The 20,379-nt window shown below is 43.4% G+C and overlaps 1 protein-coding gene across 4 annotated transcripts in view; it reads left to right on the forward strand.

Annotated features, from left to right (window-relative positions):
• LOC137564135 (xylosyl- and glucuronyltransferase LARGE1) overlaps positions 1–20,379 on the forward strand; it is a 670,081-nt gene that overhangs the window by 580,997 nt on the left and 68,705 nt on the right. For all 4 annotated transcript variants that reach the window (XM_068277558.1, XM_068277559.1, XM_068277561.1 and 1 more), the window contains exons 8-9: positions 5,170–5,282; positions 13,569–13,694. In XM_068277558.1, the coding sequence (XP_068133659.1) occupies positions 5,170–5,282; positions 13,569–13,694 (239 nt within the window). The remainder of the gene's footprint in view (positions 1–5,169; positions 5,283–13,568; positions 13,695–20,379) is intronic.

Below are 20,379 nucleotides of genomic sequence, written 5' to 3' on the forward strand. Positions count from 1 at the left end.
ACACATGCAGTACATGTACCCACTTGCTGTACACTGTACATTTTCCCATGTTCTCTATACTTTACACTTACCCATGTGGTGTGCACTATGCACTTACCCACATTCTAGAAACTTACCCACACGCTGTGCACTGTACACTTACCAATGTTCTGTACAAGATACACTTACCCACATGCTGTACACTTAGCTACATACTGTACACTATATACTTATCCATATTCTGTATATGTATCTATATTCCCACATCCTGTACACTCACCCATCCCCTGTACTATCCTCTCACTGGCTTTGCTAGTCCCTGTATATTAGATCATGTATGTCTCGCTCACTAAACTTTATGTGTGCACTTAAAGTGGACCTGAACTCTTGCACAAGACAGAAGGAAAACATACAGAAATGCACCCTGTATGTATTTAGAGAGTTCAGCCTATTTAATTCCCCTCATTTGTGTCTTATCACAAATTGTAATCTGATCTCTCCCCTGTGTCCTATGGCAGAGATGGCAGATTAGCGCATTTAAAAGCACAGGCTGTTAATAATATGTCTGCTTCCATAATTCAGGAAGTAGAAACAGTGCAGATTTATTTAAGGATTTCTATCAGCTGTAACAAAGAAATGTTTTTCTGTAAAGGTTATAATGCTGTTGTGTATCTTTTAGAGCAGAGAGCGGAAGTTCTGAGTTCAGGTACGCGGTTAAAGTGTGGCAGAGTTTTGTGAATACATCCCGTAGTCAGATAGCTGTATAGAGAGATGGTTTGCGGAGTCCTTACACCTAATTTTGAAGAACAATTTTTGGTTATAAATTACAATTGATATTCCAGTTCAGTGACATTTCATGGAGTTCTTCTTTCTGTGTAAAAATGACCTTTAAAAGTTTCAATAGAACAAACCTTTCTATTGTCAGATAAATAGGAGTATTTCTCAGTAAGATGTGCATAGTAATGCCAGTCCAGCCGTTCCCATCTAGGTGACCTGTCTGTGTAGATCCAGCCACAGCTGTCAGTGCCGTGCCAGGGAGAGTGTGTACACAGCTCTGCACTCTCCATAACCCCAAAAGTGTGACTAATGTCCTGTCACCATACAGCCCAGAGTGCATTTCCTTTCTCCCTTGCACATTTTCGTCATGGCGTGTTACATTTCTCAGCCATGCCTAGAACATGCTTAAATGATGTGTTTCAAGTGGGCTCAACAACAGGTCCCAAATGAGTGTTTTGATATTTGAGAACTTCATCCAAAACTGCTTACGCTAAATATAAATTGGCCTTCTTAAAATGTACCTGAGACAGGGGTTGGGGTAAATATTCATACATACCTGGGACTTCCTCCAGCCCCCTTCAGACCTTTGGTTTCCTTGTCATCTTCCTGGTCCACCTCAATACGCCACTAGGGCCTTCTGAAGTTTCTGCAGTCTGGGCCAGTCGGTGCATGCGCAGTTCAAATGCATATTTGCTGGCATTGTGCGCCTATCTGTACTGTGCAGGCGATGTGGCTGCACATGGACGTGGCTGAGCCGTGCATGCACAGAACCCCACAACCGGAGAAACTTCAGAGGACCCTAGGTCTGAAGGGGCTGGAGGAAGTCCAAGATATGTATGAATTTTACCTCCACCTCCGTTTCAGGTTTCCTTTAATACAGAGGGTATTTGCATTTATTCAGTATTGTTTGAGCAAAAAAGATCTCCCAGAGATGCATCACTACTGAGTATGCAAATCATCCCTAGTGCCCCTAAAAACAAGACACACGTCCAGGACCACTGTAGTGCAAGGTGTGCCTATAGCCTTTTCATTTTACAGACTACTTACTGTACATACTAATCCATCATGCATACAGTTATATCGGAGGGATTGCTGCTTGGCAACCTTGTAGTTCAGGGTACTCAGAGTACTGGAGTACTGGATCATAAAGAGCTATCTGGGTGCTCTGTACTATAAAATTAAAATGTTTTCTCGTAAAACCCTTAAAGGGATACTGTAGGGGGGTTCGGGGGAAAATGAGCTGAACTTACCCGGGGCTTCTAATGGTCCCCCGTAGACATCCTATGTTGGCGCAGCCACTCCCCAATGCTCCGGCCCCGCCTCCGGTTCACTTCTGGAATTTCTGACTTTAAAGTCAGAAAACCACTGCGCCTGCGTTGCCGTGTCCACGCTCCCGCTGATGTCACCAGGAGTGTACTGCTCAGACACAGACCATACTGGGCCAGCGCTGTGCGCTCTTAATGGCATCAGCGGGATCGAGGACACGGCAACGCAGGCGCAGTGGTTTTCTGACTTTAAAGTCAGAAATTCCAGAAGTGAACCGGAGGCGGGGCCGGAGCATCGGTGAGTGGCTGTGCCAACACAGGATGTCTGCGGGGGACCATTAGAAGCCCCGGGTAAGTTCAGCTCATTTTCCTCCAACCCCCCTACAGTATCCCTTTAAGGGGGCACTTAATTGTAGTGAGAAACATACGTATGTTTACATTGATATTTTTGTCCCATAGTAAATGCACTTTTACTTGTTTTGCTTCTTATGAACCTGTCATTAAAGTAGGTGTTCTGAAAGCTCTTAAAGGGAACCTTAACTGGCGAGGAAAAATAAATTCACTTACCTGGGGGCTTTCCCAAGCCTCCTGCAGCCGTCCGGTGCCCGCGCCGGTCCTTCGGTGCCCTCCGGTCTCCCTCCGCCGCTAAGTTTCGTTTTCGGACGACTGCCAGTCGTCCTCGGGCCACTTCCGCATTCCTAGTCGTAAACTGCAGCAAAGCGCGTCCGCATGACGCGTTTGGCGTCATGCACATGACACGTTTGGCGTCATGCGGACGCGCTTTACAGCAGTTTACGACGAGGAATGCGGAAGAGGCCCGAGGACGACTGGCAGTCGTCCGAAAACGAAACTTAGCGGCGGAGGGAGACCGGAGGGCACCGAAGGACCGGCGCGGGCACCGGACGGCTGCAGGAGGCTTGGGAAAGCCCCCAGGTAAGTGATTTTTTTTCCCCTGCCGGTTAAGGTTCCCTTTAAACTCTTATCATAAGGATCTGGATCAGTACATTTCCTCAAGGGAGATTCTCAAGGTTTCATTCACTTTCAAAACCACTCCCTGAATGACGATTACATTGTTAAATGGGCTGGATAGTGTGTACACATGCAGGCAAGAAAGCCAACTTTTTTTTAGAGGTTCTTGTCAGAGGGTGCCTTTGAAATTAATAAATGAAACCTTGGGAATCCCCCATGAGGAGATGGACAAGTCCAAACCTGAGCCATCAGGTATAACATTACTTACTGTAAGTGAGAACTACATAGGAGGTACACAAATTTGCAGTGCATTTACTCTGGAACAAACGTATGTATTCACTTTTTTGTTGTATTGCCCCTTAAATAAGCGGACTGGATCGGTGTGGCCTCGCCCTCCCTGGTGTAAATTCTAAATAAAAATATGATGTGGGCCCAAATCTACAGAAGTCAGTGAGAAGTGTAAGCATTGGGTGGGACTTCCCACATCATGGCTCTAGCTTAACCGACCATCGCTGACTATTGTATTCATGGTGGACTAATAACAGAGGCTCATACACTGAGCAGGGGGTGCAGGGTAGCAATAGTAGAGCAGGAAGTGATTGGGAAGGCATATGAAGATGGAGTTGGAGTATTCAGCAGGGGCAGGTTAGCATCAACAAAGCCAGGCATGCATTCACGTTTCTGGTATATCACAAACAAACCTTTCCCCAAGGTGTTCATCATCAAAACATTGCATTCTCCACGTCTGGAAGTAGTCGACACGTTTACCACAATGGGCCATATGTAATTTACTTTTTCACCTGAGTTTTCTCCTAGGTGCTATTTTCACAGTTTGTAAATGAAATGCATTTTCAATCACCAGCAAGCAAAAAAATACTCAAAATAATTTTGATAGAAGTTTTTCAACTACTTTTTGGTACTTTTTCAATTGCAAAATGCTGAAAAGTTATTTTAAATACAAGATAAAAAAATTATCTCCTAGGAGAAAACTCAGGTGAAAAAGTGAATTGCATATGGGCCAATATGTTTTACATGTTACTTTTTTCACAGCTGATGCTTACTGTCTATTCTTAGCCTCCATGAGAGCTGCCATCTTGCTGGTGACATCAGCACAATGTACAGCATGTTTAGCCCAAAGTTAACTACCAAAGAATAGCGTTCTAATCAGTACTGTGTTTGTACAACATTTACTAGAAAGTTCATTCCCAATCTAGTAAAGGCAGGAAGTAGCAAAAAATGTATGTAATGAGAATTAATGGCTGCAGGACTGGTTGTAAAGACCCCAAAGATAAGATAACTCAACCTCCCCTCTCCCCCGTGCAATCGAACCTCTGTAAGCACCTTAAAGTGAACATCCAGACTAAAAATCTACTCCGCAGCACTGAAAAGGTTTGGTGTTTCTTTAACAGTTTCACAGCATCAAAACTTTGTTTTTCTTACCCAAGCCTCATTTTTAGCTGCACAGAAGAAGTCTACCCGGGCATTTTTCCCCTGATACTGTGCAAAGCATGATGGGATTTTTGATGTTGTTGTTCTCCTTCTGCTGTTTTGGTGCAAATTTATTTATTTTTTAAATTTTTAATTTGAGATTTGAAGCCTAGCGCACGCAGCTGGGAGGGGATCAGGACAGAGGACAGTTGGAACTGTGTCTCATGCTCCCTGTCACCTCCTTTCAACCAAAAAGATTGCTGCCCCCATGAAATCACAAACATTTGCCTGTTCTTTTAAAACAGGCTGGGTAAAAGATTATATTTACAGCGAGTTACTCTATTAGCCCACGGTCGTTAAGTAGTGTGTTTGTTACTATACTAACGAGCATTTCTAACAGTAACCTCGTTAGTAACATGAGTTACTGTAGCAACGCTCACACTACTCGAGTTTCGTGGGTCATGATAATACCGAAACTACCGTAACTACTGGCGGTAGTAACGGTAATATTGCAGTGCGCTGTCTGTGTATGCCAATATTGCCACACTTTTGTGCATCCACCCCTTTGTACCCAGGGATGTCATTTGATAATTTGAGGAATAAAGTGTGTATCTAGCAACTGCAGCTTCCTCTCAAGCTGTTTATTGTTGTAAAAGACCCTCATACAGAACATAAGTTTTATGAAATTGCTGTTTGGTTAGTGAATGAAGCATCCCATGAGAGTTGACATACTTGCCTCTCTTTGCTGCAGGGGTAATTCTTCTGCTCCTGGACAAGCTTCGCAAGATGAAATGGGAACAGATGTGGCGCCTGACTGCTGAACGGGAACTGATGAGTATGCTGTCTACCTCCCTAGCTGATCAGGTGAGTACACAAATGACTTTCACTGTGCAGTTAGGAGAGAGACAAGACTGGCACTAGATACTGTAGAGCACTGGGAACTGTCTCTGTAGCCGTGTATGAGACACGTGCACACCTAGGCAGCAGCATGCAACATCAACTAGAAGAAGATGGTGGCACTGTGTCTCATGAAAAAACGTAACCTTTATTGCAAACAACAAGCATAGATACTGTGGATAGCAGTGGGGATGGGTGGCGGAGCCTGACAGCCGTTTTGCACTTACCCGCTTCCTCAGAGGCCAAAGCATACATAACACTGTGCAATGCACCTGCTACACACACCAACAACTCCTACAGCGCAATGTACTCTCTACTCACCCCAACAACTCCTACAATGAAATGTACCCTCTACTCACACCAACAACTCCTAAAGTGCAATGTACACTCTACTCACACCAACTTCTGCTTGGTGTTTCTCCCCATCTAGGCAGCCTGAAACCACACACCCTTACTAGAGACTTTCAGTCATGATAGGCTGTCTTCAAGAAGGCAGGCTTTAGCTAATAGACCAATAACTCCTTCCTCTCATGTCCATGTGACTACAGGGGGGATTTCCAAATGCCTGGGAGTGAGCAGGTAGCTCTAAATAGCTGATGAGGCATTAAGAATCTATAAATTGGTGCTGTCTCTGCATTTTTCTTTATTTTTAGAATTTTGCAGTGTTCTTTCATGCAAAACAAATTGAAAACAGTGCCTTAGTAGGTGCATAAATGTGTGCTTGGATGGGGCTTTATTTAGTTTACATTAGTTTATGTTCAGTTTGATATAGGTTTGTGTCCCAGCTATACTCATGAATGGGAATCTAGGGCCAAGCAGAAGTCAACTAGAACTGAAGACCGATTGATCAATTGACATCAACCTGCACTCAAAGCCATGTTAAAAATATATTCCACTAAAGTGAAATGAACATACATACTAGCTTTAAAAGTCACGGAAGTCTTCAGTTGAGGTGCATACGCACTCATATTACTGTTGCATGCAGGGTTTAGAACTTGGTCCTTTAAGCAACAGTTTAAAGAGAAACTCCAACCAAGAATTGAACTTTATCCCAATCAGTAGCTGATACCCCCTTTTACATGAGAAATAGAATGATTTTCACAAACAGACCATCAGGGGGCGCTGTGTGACTAATTTTGTGCTGAAACCCCTCCCACAAGAGGCTCTGAGTACTCCTGGCAAACTGCCACAATGTAACAATGTTCACAGACAGGAAATGGCTGTTTAAAGCTGTCTGTAACAGCCAGAGCAGCTAGAAACTGCTACATAACCTGCCCACAGTAACAATGTCACCATGTAATACATGTCAGAATGTGAATCTGGGAGAGGAAAGATTTTACAATGAGCAAACACTGGCTAAATCATGTATACATAATTATGGTAAAAATGAAGCACTTTTTTTATTAAATTATTTTCACTGGAGTTCCTCTTTAAGGATGCATTCTTTATAGAAGGGTTGCAAGCTTCTATGGGGTGGGGGAGGGGGGTGCATGATGTATGACAGAGCAGGAGGGGTAAGGAGAACAGTGGCCTCCGGCGAGCTCTCGGACCACTGCACACATGCTAGATTCTCTGCAGAGATGGTACTGACAGCTGTCTGCTGAGAATCTCCAAGCATGCATACAACTTTTTAGACCTGTTGTAATGATTGCACTGCTGTTTACCAGTTTTGATGTTCAAATCTGGAGTTTCTTATTCGGAAAGCAACATAATGCCCTCCAAAGCACTTCAGTACTCTTACTTGCGGAGAATCACAGGGCCAGATTTATCAAAGCATTACCAACAGTTTTTTTTTTATAAAACTTTTCTAACCAGCAGAGGCACTGTTCTGCATGATAATAAGAAACTTCTCAAATCATACATAATAACTGCAGTTTAGCGTGGATTTGTAGAGCTGCACTACAGTTAAGAAAAGTGCAAATCCATCCCTAAATTGATACAGATTAAGAAGTGCTCAATAGCAGTTCTACAGTGCAGCAGTGCCGGCTAGGCATGATTTGTGAAGGGCTCCTCCCCCCTGCTGAATGCTGTGAGCAGTTCTGTGCTTAACCCTTCCAGTGCTGGGCATTGATGCAATACAGCAGATGTATTGGTTACCTCAGCAACAGCAATTTCCTTCACACACTGCACTGCCCAAGAGACCTTCCTAACTCCTCCTATTTCTAACAGTTTAAGAAGGAATCTGCACCATTTAGTGATTTCTTCGGATGTCTGAGACAATTCTGCACGGATTTCTAAAAACCTACCAATATTTTCTCTCAGACACTCTTGATAAATGTCCCCCATAGAGCTGTGTTCCACATTGCGCATCATGTGACTCCAATGCTTCTTCCTTCCAAGACAGAAAGAGGAATCGTTAGAGTCACGTGAAGCACAATAATAAAACTGGAGTGCTATGGATGGCATTATCCTGGTTTCCCAATAAAAAAACCCAGATTTGAATAGCAACACTACTGCATGGTGTACCTGCTTGTGATGGGTGTGGCTAATATGGTATCGACATACTTCCTGTAATTTACACAAGTGCTGCAGGCATTTCACAGAGAGGATGTGTCAATATACAGCAGCAGTCAACAGGCGGTGCATTGTTTTTGGGAATAGAATTCATGTTACTTCCTCCACCGCCTCCCTATAAAGCACAATGAGAACAAGGAGTATGTTTCCTTTATTTAAAATAACCCAGTAAGAACACATTAATATTTAATGCGAACAAACTTAGAATATAGTGCTGTGAGAGTACAGTTACGGGGAACGGCGGCTGCATTCCGCCTCGGGAAGCCGTCTGGGGTTTTGCCACTTACTGGAATAGCGGAGGATGAAAGCTGGTTCGGAGGTTTAGACGTCAGGAACACAATTATAATATTCCCGGCAGCCATATAGACAGAAGGGAGGCATTTCTCACTTAAGCTAAAGTGGTCTAAACTTCTTCTCCGTCCTCAATGCAGTTTTGCAGACTTAATATGCACAAAGGAAAAATTGTAACACAATCAATAGCTTATGCCCGTAGTAAGTCAAACCTACCATAGAGGATTGAATTTTGCACAGTGTTTATAATATATTCTGAAGCATACCAGCACATCAGGTTTCTGTGTATATGTGTAATATGGGATGACTGAGATGCAATGATTCATTCCATGCCTTCTTTTGTGTTAAGAACTGATAAGCTGCTTACCTTTTGGCAGACGATTGTCTTTAATGCTAGGAACACACAATGAGATTTTGTCAGATGGATTATTTCCAACATGATCGTTTTCCAATCGATTTTTCGTTCACTTATGGAAAATCGTTCATTGTAAAATGATCGGAAATCGATAGGAATTCAGTCCCTCGGATTAATCTGTGTCAGGAGGACTGCTTTGCCTGCTTAGCTGCCTTGCTGTTCCTGGAACTTGCTGCCTGGCATTGCTTGCTTTGCTGAATGCTTCTGCATATATCATCAAATACTTGTTGGTTTGATGGAACTGTCCTACTATGTTTAACCCCTTCGTTTGGTTGACACTGAGGAACTTTGCAATCATCGTTGCATATCAGAGAGTTTCTCAATATTTGAGGAACTGTCTCCTGCAGTGACCTTATTAAATATATGCTGTCCATTGATCCTTAAGGGGTATGCCTCTAGCAAATTTTTGCAGGCTTGGTGTGAGTGAGGGTGTGCATGTGCGGTGTGTTGGCGGTGTGGTCTGTGGATTGTTGTGCCCTTTTATGAATTTATGTGCGTGTCTTTTTTCCACTTGAATGAAACAATAAAGTTTTTTCATATTTTATGAATCACTCTTTCAGTTATTCTTTTGTTGCTTGGGGTATATGCCTTGCTTTAAGGCTCCCGATTTGTTTCTGTTCAATAGGAAATTAGATCGGAGATGTTGGAAATAATCGATCTGACACTAAATCTGCCATAAAATATCACCGTGTGTACCTAGCATAAAGATAATACAATTAGTCTTGAAGCCACAAAGCCAGCAATCTTCTGCTACTGCTTTCTCAACACTCATTCAAATAGGTAAACCCATTGGATAGAGTGAGTGTTTGGCCTGGAACCCACTAGGAATCGCTGCAGCAACTTTAAAATCGCACTTGCGATTTTGCAATAACTATTGTACAGCGCTTCCGATTAGCGCTTCGTGTTTTTTTGTTCACTAAACTTTATTATACTTACCAAGTTTCTGGCTTCTGTGTGTAACTTCCACTAAAGGAAGAGGTCATGGGTGCTTCTCTAGGACCAATCAAAGAAGCACCTGTGACCTCTTCCTTTAGGGGGCGGGCAACGCACAGAAGCAGGAACTCCAGACACCTGGTGAGCATTATAAAGTTTATTTAGATCTTAAAGCAATTTTGCAGCGCTTATATACTAAGCATTGAGCGCAAACATTCGCTTTGCGCACTCAAAATGCTACATGTCCTGCGATTTCAATTATCCCTAATCGCAATCGCGCTAGTGGGTTCCCCCCACACACTTTCATTGGCAAAGCGTTTTTTGGGAATCGCCGGCCATTGTCGGCAATCCCAAAATGCTGCCAAAATTGCCCTAGTGGGTTCCAGCCTTTTCAACTATTGAAGTTCAAACAAAACAAAAACCTTTTAAAAAGGTATAAATTACAATATCTCTTTTTAGTGGTCAGTCTAATGACACTTTGAGATGTTTTGGAAAAATGGCACAACTTTTGTAAAATAAAAAATGAAAACACCCATTACATCAATACATAGAAACCTACAGTTGTCTTCTCACTCCTCCCCGACCCCTTCCAGCCATGCCCCCCTACTACCCTACTAGTGACTGCTAGCCATGATGCTGTAGTCTTTAAAGTGATCTGGTAGTGAGAGGGATATCCAGGCTGCCATATTAATTTACTTTTAAATAGTGCCTGTGGCCTGGCTGATTCTCTGCCACTCTCTCCACTTAGGCAGCTCACCTAGAACAAGTATGCAGATGAGGTGTTGATGAATCAATTCTGACTGCACTAGCTTCGTGCTTGCTTAGGCTGTACGATTCAGACATTACTGAGGTCAAAAGGTTGAGCAGACCACCTGGGCATATGGCATTTTTCAAAAGGAAACAAATATGGCAGCTTCCATATCCCTCTTACCACAGAGTCACTTTAATGACTCTCCTCTTTCTCGCATCCTGCTACAGCACCACATTGCTTAGTTCTTTATATTTTCCCATTCCTGGGTGAGCAACTTCAATGGATGAGGATTTATGTAGATCTAGAAAAATTGAATCTTTGGTAATTGATTTTGATTAAATTCTTGATTACAAATTAATCAGGAAAAGTAGTAATTTTTACTGATCGTATGAGTGGAGGAGTAGTGGGGAAAAAACTGGCCACGTGCAGTAGCTTTGTGCTGCATGGAGTTAGCAATAGCGTTGGTGTTTAAATTCAGCACCATGTGATTTGGAACCTGAACAGCCACATTCAGCACCATTTCAGCACTGGACAGCAGGATGGGGTTTGTGTGTGTTATTTAGCTCTTCTGCTTCCTTTTTCCAAGCTGGAAGGAGGAAGTTTCAGAAGTAAATTGAACATACCCCATCCTGCTGTCCAGTGCTGAAATGGTGCTGAATGTGGCTGTTCAGGTTCCAAACCATATTGTCCTGAATTCACACACTTAGGCCTCCTTTCCACGAACTGTTGAGCTGTGTGCTCAGCAAGCAGTTACCTGGCAGAAGTAAGCAGTTATCGTGCAGCAACAAGCAGTTACTAGGCAGCAGTGAGCAGTTGAGACTTTAGAGAGTTTGAGAGGCATTTCACTGCCTATCAGCGGTCCGTGGAAAGGAGGCCTAACACTACTAGTGGATAGAAATGGAAAGATAAAGGTGGAGCGCTCCACAGCATCCACACTGTGATGCACTTCCTGTAAGGCCCAAATTTGGATCCCAACAAAGAAACAAAGATGCTAAAATACAACACTAGTCTGGTAAATATCACATTGAAAATTGGATCATCATTAGATCAACAACAAAATAAAGCATAACACTAGAGCAGTCCGGTCGTAATAGGCAATAGATGAATAGTTCTCCAACCCACTGATTTCCAGCTGGATACAAAATCCACTTGGATTACATCCAGGAAAAAAGCTCCACAGCACAAATATAGTTCACAGTACTTGACTCTGAGTTCCCCTTAAATTGCACCGATCCACACGAATGAGCTAAATTACTCTTACCATCAAATGTGGCTGATTGTTTAAAGATCAGCAGACAGGGCATGCATGTATCTGTAGTTCCTCGACCCAGATTTCACTTTCCTCCTAAGTAAAGCTCAAAGAAAGGGACAACATAGCGTAATCCTGTTTCACCATCAAATCAACACCACCACCAGTGCTTGCAGCGTGTATCCTTAAGTTATAACACCGCAGTGAACAATAAGGGGAATGCACGCTCACCTATTACAATGGCTGATCCTGTGCTGACCAGCTAAACACGCTTTTTAGTCGGAAGTTTCTTCAAACTGCATTCAGACCTTTAAAACTCAGAAGACAGTGCTCCCATAGCATAATTCCATTTTAATAAGTAAACCATTACAATATATTGCACTCACATGTGTTAAAAGATCTAAGCGCATTTAAAACATTAGGACGTCCTCACCGCCGCTTCCTTCATCGAGCGTCTTCACACACCGCAGCTGAGACCCCGCCTCTCAGCTGCGGTGTGTGAAGACGCTCGATGAAGGAAGCGGCGGTGAGGACGTCCTAATGTTTTAAATGCGCTTAGATCTTTTAACACATGTGAGTGCAATATATTGTAATGGTTTACTTATTAAAATGGAATTATGCTATGGGAGCACTGTCTTCTGAGTTTTAAAGGTCTGAATGCAGTTTGAAGAAACTTCCGACTAAAAAGCGTGTTTAGCTGGTCAGCACAGGATCAGCCATTGTAATAGGTGAGCGTGCATTCCCCTTATTGTTCACTGCGGTGTTATAACTTAAGGATACACGCTGCAAGCACTGGTGGTGGTGTTGATTTGATGGTGAAACAGGATTACGCTATGTTGTCCCTTTCTTTGAGCTTTACTTAGGAGGAAAGTGAAATCTGGGTCGAGGAACTACAGATACATGCATGCCCTGTCTGCTGATCTTTAAACAATCAGCCACATTTGATGGTAAGAGTAATTTAGCTCATTCGTGTGGATCGGTGCAATTTAAGGGGAACTCAGAGTCAAGTACTGTGAACTATATTTGTGCTGTGGAGCTTTTTTCCTGGATGTAATCCAAGTGGATTTTGTATCCAGCTGGAAATCAGTGGGTTGGAGAACTATTCATCTATTGCCTATTACGACCGGACTGCTCTAGTGTTATGCTTTATTTTGTTGTTGATCTAATGATGATCCAATTTTCAATGTGATATTTACCAGACTAGTGTTGTATTTTAGCATCTTTGTTTCTTTGTTGGGATCCAAATTTGGGCCTTACAGGAAGTGCATCACAGTGTGGATGCTGTGGAGCGCTCCACCTTTATCTTTCCATTGTTTAGGGTGGTTGACACCCCCCCAGGTGTAGCGATCCAGCATTTTACACAGAATTAATCACCGTGCTGGTGGTGAGGTTTTGCAATAATTTACACTACAGGTGTAGGAGCTGGGTGAGACAATCTAGAGGAGCGCACAGGCCACCTATATAAAAAAAACTACTAGTGGATACTCTCTGTCTTTAATCAGCGTTCTGACTATAATGCATGCAGATCAGAGAAGTCATAGAGTAGGTAATGAAGACCCAACAAATAATCAATTAGTCTCTGATTGGTTGATGTTAGTTCAAACACCAACACTATTTCCAAGTTTTGCTACTGATAACGTTTGTAAAACAAAGATTAAAAAAAAATCAGATATAAATTAGAAATGTTATTACAATTTAACGCCAAGATGCACAATCTTTTTGAGAACTAAACAAGTAGTATTAAAGTAACATTGTGTCCAACTGTGTGTGAATTTTGATGCAAAATTACGACTATGCGAAAGTAGCCCTGAATCCCATGCCCATAAACAGGTTCACTTTAAGTTGTATTTTTAAAAGTAGATTATGAGTAAAGGTAAAATAGGTTTTTAAAATGATTTGCAGTGACTGATATCACTTGGGGGAACTTAGTGCATCTCAGAATACTTCTTTAAAAGCGAGAAGCTTTTTATTGTGTAAATGAACAGCTAGGAGACTTCAGAATGTCTTTTCTCCTGGCAGCATCAGGCAGACATTTGCAGGTTGAGACGCTTCTTGTTTGTGTTGTGAGTATGCCAAGCTGAGCCGCCTGTCTCTCCCCAGGACATCTTCAACGCTGTCATCAAGCAGAACCCATTCCTGGTGCACCAGCTTCCCTGCTTCTGGAACGTGCAGTTGTCAGATCACACCCGCTCCGAGCAGTGCTACCGAGACGTCTCTGATCTGAAGGTGAGATGGGGAAGGCGGCGGGCGGGGCTGTCGCTGATGTCCTGCTAGTCTGTACAGCAGGCTGAGGTGTTGCTGGAGGTGCAAAGTGCCTTTCTCTGTTTGTGTGCCAACATAACAAGAAACTGCGATCCCCACTGCAACTTAAGTGTTGTATTTTGTAACTTTTCTCCCTGCATCATTATGGATATGCATTATGTGTCATGCAGGTGCTCCATCAATCATAGGACAGCACAGCGGCTAGCACTGTCACTTTACTACACTGGGGTCTGTTGCCTAAGCAAATAGGGTTTTTAAACCCTCTAACTTCGCTCACCATTCAAAGATGGGAATAAACAAAATAGCTGCAAACATGTATATTCAACTCAAAGGAATAGTTTACAATATTATCTAAGCCTGCAGAATCATAGTTAGTTTGAGTAATTAGAAGAATGCATCAACACGTTACCAAGCTGCTGTTGTAGCATCACCCAGGGAGAATCAAGGGGAACCTCAGCGACCTCGAAGGGGAAACACCTGGAACATACACGAACCGTCTGCTGATCATCTGGAAAGATCCCGAAGTCAAAGTGTTTTCCCCTGCCTTGAACAGACAGAATCGTCATAACCGCGCAAGCGCAGAAGCAGCTAATCAGAACATGTCTCTATTCCGCGCAAGCGCAGAAAGAACACATGCTGCTGCTGCTTCAGCGCGTGATCACAACATGATCTTACTCCGCGCCAGCGCAGAAAGACCACATGTTGCTGCTTTAGCGTGTGATCAGAACATGCTCTCACTGCGCGCAAGCGCAGAAAGACCATATGTTGCCAATCCAGCACGTGAACAGAACATGTTTCTCCTCTACCCAAGGGCAAGAAGAACATGTTGCTTTGTGGACAAGGAATGTGAGCAAATGTAAGAAATGTAACTTATTGCTCAGCAATTCATTGTTCTTGTTCTTCTGCACAAGGACAGAAAATACAGCAACAATTACAGCAACTTCTCCAGTTGCTGTGATGAACTAAATTAACCCATCCAGTACCAGACAGAAGATAATACACATTTAACATATATACGTGAACAGTAATCCCATGCATTAAAGGATATCCATACATTAAGACAGTCATGTCACAAACGTATCACAGGGTCCCAGATAAAAGCAGACCTGAACTCAGAACTTCCTCTCTGCTCTAATAGATAAACAACTGTATAATAGCCATTAAAAAAACACATTTCTTCATTTGAGCTCACAGAACTCCTGCAATAAATCTGCAGTGTGTCTACTTCCTGCTTTCATGGAAAATGACAAAGACTTAACATCCCATGTTTACATATTAGCTTTGTCTACCAAGGACTGCCAAATTCCTGTGCTGAGACAGCTGCGGGATCAAATTACACACATGGTGCATTTCTCTTTGTTTTCCTTGTGTCCTGTGCAAGAGTCCAGGTCCACTTTTAAGTGCCAAGCAAAACATAATCTACCATCCACAGATTCAATACATGTTTGAGAAGCTAACAATTGTCATGAGAATGTACAGAATTGTTTTGCCTCAAAAGCAAAACTTGAGAAAATGTATCTTTGTCGTGATTAATATTTCATTGCAAACTCCCATAACTTGTGAATATATATTTGCAAACATTTCTCACGGCCATGGCTGTGTGTTTTGGGTCATTGTCATGCTGGAATACCCAGCCACAACCCATTTTCAGTTTGATGGTACTTGGCCCCATCCATTGTCCCTTTGATGCAGATACATTGCAGAAAAAACACCCCATCGTATAATGTGTTCATAATGTGTTAATCTGTATGTTTGATGGTGGTACTGTGCTAGATGTAGCAGAGCCGAGATAAAGGTAGGTATATAACCTTAGTGTAGCTGCCAGGGTGATGTGTATGGTCCTGCTCATATTGGTGCCTGTACTCTTTTAGTACAGCTCTTGGAACTCCATTTAATGGAATGGCGCAGTCCCTGTGCTATGAAGCATCTGCATGGAGCCTGTATGATTTCCCTTTATACATGTGGGTTTCCTCAAGCACTATAGTGTCCTTCCACTCCTAAAAGACACATTGGTAAATCATTAATTTCCCAAGGAAGTGACTGTAGTAGGAACATTGGATTGGAAGTCCTTCTCAGAAACAGTTAATGATGAAAATTATTTTGTGTACTCTTTTAAGCACTGCAGAAAATGAGTACATTGAGATGCTAATAATTGTGAGTTGATACAAAGTGTATGCTAAATTACTGCGGCTTGGAACAGGCCCAATCAAATGGAGCAGCTGCATTTGCTGCTGTCACTTTCCTGAGTCACACTGACCTTTTGAATGTTTGATGGAAAGGTCACATGATAGTGGTGGCAGCTGTGTGGAGCGGACACGTGAATATAAACGCGTATGTGTCACAATGCTGCCACCTGAATTGGGCGCTGGGTGGTGCTGCTAGTAAAAATATCGGCAATGCATTACCAAAGTTTTCCTATGCTAACACTATCCCCCTCCTAGTGCCCAACACTAATCAACATCCTAAAGCCTAACACTAACCACTAACCACCCCCCTAGTGCCTAACACTAACCCCCCTCTTAGTGCCTAACATTAACCTCCCTCTTAAGGCATAACACTAAACAACCTCTTAGTGCCTAACACTAACCCCCCTCCTAGTGCCTAACACTAACCACCCTCCTAGTGCCTAACACTAACCCTCTCCTAGTGCCTAAGGACCTGTTTCCACTACACGCAGATTGTATGCAGAATGGATGCAGAAAAACTGACTCCAATGAATGCCTATGTCCCTGTTTCCACTAAACGCGGATTTTCTGATGCAGATTTTCCCATAGGCATTCATTGGAGTCAGTTTTTCTGCATCCAATCTGCGTGTAGTGGAAATAGGCCCTTACACTAACCCCCTCCTAGTGCCTAACATTAACCTCCTGCCTAGTGACTAACACAACCCCCCACTTACCAGTGCATAACATTAACCCCTCTTTATTCGTAGCCAGTCGGTTCTTCAATTGGTTCCCTAGAAGTAGCCAGTTGGTAACTAATACCGCATTGAGTGCCCAACTCACTGCTGGGTCTCCCGATTATCAATAATTACCGCCGATGCCATGCCCAATTAACCTGCTTCGATTCTAAACACCTAACTGCAAGACTCAGCGCTGGAAGAGGCAGCCAGAGACGAGCGGTGAAGCTAGCTACAATCTTTTCACAATACCTCAAGTTGTTGCAGTGCCCAATTCAGGAAACACTGCATTAAACATAGATCAAATCTGAATAGGTTTGGTGTATAGCATTATTGCTTTAATCTCAATCCTGACGTTAAACCGAAAGACACCATAAGTTCTGTTTTTTTTATTATTAAAGCCTGTATTAAATAGCTCATCTTGTTCCGCGTTCCCCTCTAACGCCCTTATGTGTTCCGGTAGAGGGATCATTATTCCCGTTCTGTGTTATGTTTTTGGAAGAAAGTTGTTTGATCAGGCAGTGAGCTTATTACGGTCCTCAGATCCGGCCATTAATTCTGCTGTGTTTAGAGCACGGCAGGCACTGGCCTCGTTTTAAGCCCCTTATTTACATACATGGCAGAATAATAAGGTATGAAAGAATATAAGAGGACTACATGGTGCCAATTATAAGGTGTTTTATCTAAGCCTGGTCTGCCTCTTACAATAGGAAAGCAGCACCTTTCACTGCTAAATGCCACCTCTCCCCATTAATGTGCAGACTTATTACACCTAAAGTAGGTTCTGTGCGTTCAATCTACACTTTATCAGCTAATAAGGGATATTATGTAATTAATATGCGGCATAATGAACCACTCAGGCAGAATTAATGAGGGGGAGAATGAACAGCTTCATGATCACTCGAAACTTAATAAATAGAGATATGAAACAAAACCTGAAGCAGTAATGGGATTTCACACCATGACTCCGGATGTGTCTCAGAGATCAGGATGGGAAAGATTTAAAGGGTCCAGGTGGAGTCCGATGAGCCAAGTCACACCTTGCTTTGTTATATCTCACAGGGGTCCAGCAGTCAGTGGGAGTCCTGCACAGCACTTCCTGTTACTGATTAAAACACATGGATGGTTTCCAAGGCTTTACATCTGCTCCCACGCCACCCACGTGACCATATAGGCAGAAATAAGCAATGTCCATGTAGATGTTGCAGACTCCTGATTGTATGTATGTAAATGCTGTAAATGCACAGCTAGAGGTGGGGTAAGAGATCTACTGACCTACTCTTTCAGAAGCTGAGCAAGCTTTGCTTTGGTGTCAGAAAATCTTCTATAAGAGATGAAGCACTTTTTAGGAAACATTTCTAAGATCTATTTAGCACTTATATTCAATACAGCTAGGTGAGCAGCATTTTTAACAGGAAGTTGCCAATGGCTTCTTCCTTACAGGTTTCGACTGGGCCGGCTGGGAGACGGGAGAATCCCTGGTGGGCCCTCTTGTATTTTAAAAATGGTGCTGGGGCCTCCCTCTTCCTCTTGCTGTGTGTGCAGGGGGAGAGGGTAGCAGTGCACACACAGAGGCAGGGTGAGGGGGGGGGGGTCCACCTTCCCCCTCCCTCACTTGGGGCCCTCCTTCTGCAATCCTCTCTCCAGAATTTAGCGCTGCGGCAGCGGGCGAGTGGGCGGAGAACACTCACCTCTTCCAGGCTCCAGTACAGGAGCTCTGTGTGTCACTGCTCTTATGTCTCCAATGCCGATCACTGTACTTCTGCTAACAGGAAGTACAGTGATCAGCATTGGAGTAAGAAGAGCAGTGACATGCAGAGCTCCGCACCGGAACCAGGAAGAAGTGAGTGTTCATCGCCCACTCGCCCGCTGCCACATCGTTAAATTCTGGAGGGGGAAGTGCGGAATGCACCTATATTTTAGACAAGGGCCGGGTCAACATACTTTAGACTGCTGGGGAGCCGGAGTGTACATAAAATGATGTAGAAAAACATTACATTAAACCTAGGTAGTATAAACAGCGCCTGAAACACAATCCCTCACACGCAAAGCAATCAGTGTTCAAAAAACAACCCCCTTTCCCCAGTAATTGCAAGGACTGCAAATTATCCACCCCTACATACGCGCATGCATGCACACACTGCTTTTATATTACCTCTAACCACCCCACCACTACCACAATGTTTTTGTGCACCAGACAGTGAAGCATACCCAGGTGACAACCTGCCATACAATTGGACAGCAGTGCCACCTAATGCGGAATTGGAAAGGAAGCCAGTGAATTACTTCTTGCTTGCTTCCATGTGGAAACGTGGTACATTTTATGTGTGGAGGGCCAGTAAAAAAGCTTCAGGGGGCCGCATTCAGCCCGCGCGCCTCAGTTTGAGGAACACTGTACTAGTGTATAAATAAAAAATAGAGTATAGGGAAAATACCTAACAGTAGCTGTGGCAGGTTCTTCCTCTCATACTTCCTCCAATCAGTAAAGGCTGCATATTGAGAGATGGGTGTGGCATGCTGTCCATTCAGTGCAAAAGAGAGCCTGTCTCCCAACAGTGAGCTCTAATGGCTGTAGGGGAAGCATGTGTTGAACATTTGCTGAAAATTACTGTACAAGGCTTCATGATGGATCATCAAGTCAAACAAATGTAAAAGACATATGGAGGTTGCCGTATGTATTTCCTTTTAAATACCAGTTGCTGGTCAGTCCTGCTGATCTTTCTGGTCAGTAGTGTCAGTCTGAATCACACAGCTGAAATCAGCATGTAGCTAATCTTGTCAGATTTTTGTTGTCAGAAACATCTGATCCGCATGCAAGTATGAGAGACAGTGGAGCAGCAGCACAGCCAGGCAATATGTATTGTTCAAAGGGAAATAAATATATAAGCATCCATGTATCTCACCTCAGTTTCCCTTAAAAAAAATGTCCAAGGATGAAAAAAAAAAGGAGCTACTTACTCGGGGCTTCTTCCAGCCCCTGGCAGCTATCCTGTGCACTCACCGCAGCTCCGGTGTCCCTTTATCCTCTCCGTTGGAGATGCTGACCTGGCCAGGTCGGCATCTCTTGCACCTGTGTGAGACCTGCTGGTGACCGCGCTCACGTGGTCTGTAGCGTTCTGTGCAGATGCAGTACTTCTGCGCATAACGCCCCAGACCATGTGAGCGCAGTCACCAGAGGGGCTTGCACAGGCGCAGTAGATGCCGACCTGGCAAGGTCAGTATCTCCAACAGAGAGGATCCCGGGACACCGGAGCTGCAACGAGGGCACAGGATGGCTGCCAGGGGCTAAAGGAAGTCCCGGGTAAGTAGATCCTTTTTTTTTCATCCTCGAACATTTCCTTTAAGAAGCAAAAACAAATCCCACACTCAAGTCTACAAAAAAACTTTATTAAAAACTAAGATGTTAGCTGCACATATCTGCAGATACAATATATGGGAAAGCTACAGGGCCTCACCAAAGCCATCCCTGTTCCTGCAGTCCTATTCCACAATGAAAAGACCCAAAATAGGACATATATAGCAGCAGATGAAAACATTCGAGACAGGTTCTTCTACAGGCTGCACTATATCATTCTAAATTTATGCCCGATTGTGGAATGGGCACAGAGGTAAGGCTGGCATGAATGCTAGAGTTTCTGTACTGCATTTAGCCCCAAACTGTCACAATCCATGAGAGCGACAATCCTAGTGCTTGTGTATGCATCTTATGTCATGGTTAGGTTTTCAGTCCCCACATATTAACCATTCTGT

This window comes from Hyperolius riggenbachi, chromosome 3, assembly GCF_040937935.1.
Source record: "Hyperolius riggenbachi isolate aHypRig1 chromosome 3, aHypRig1.pri, whole genome shotgun sequence".
NCBI lineage: Eukaryota > Metazoa > Chordata > Amphibia > Anura > Hyperoliidae > Hyperolius > Hyperolius riggenbachi.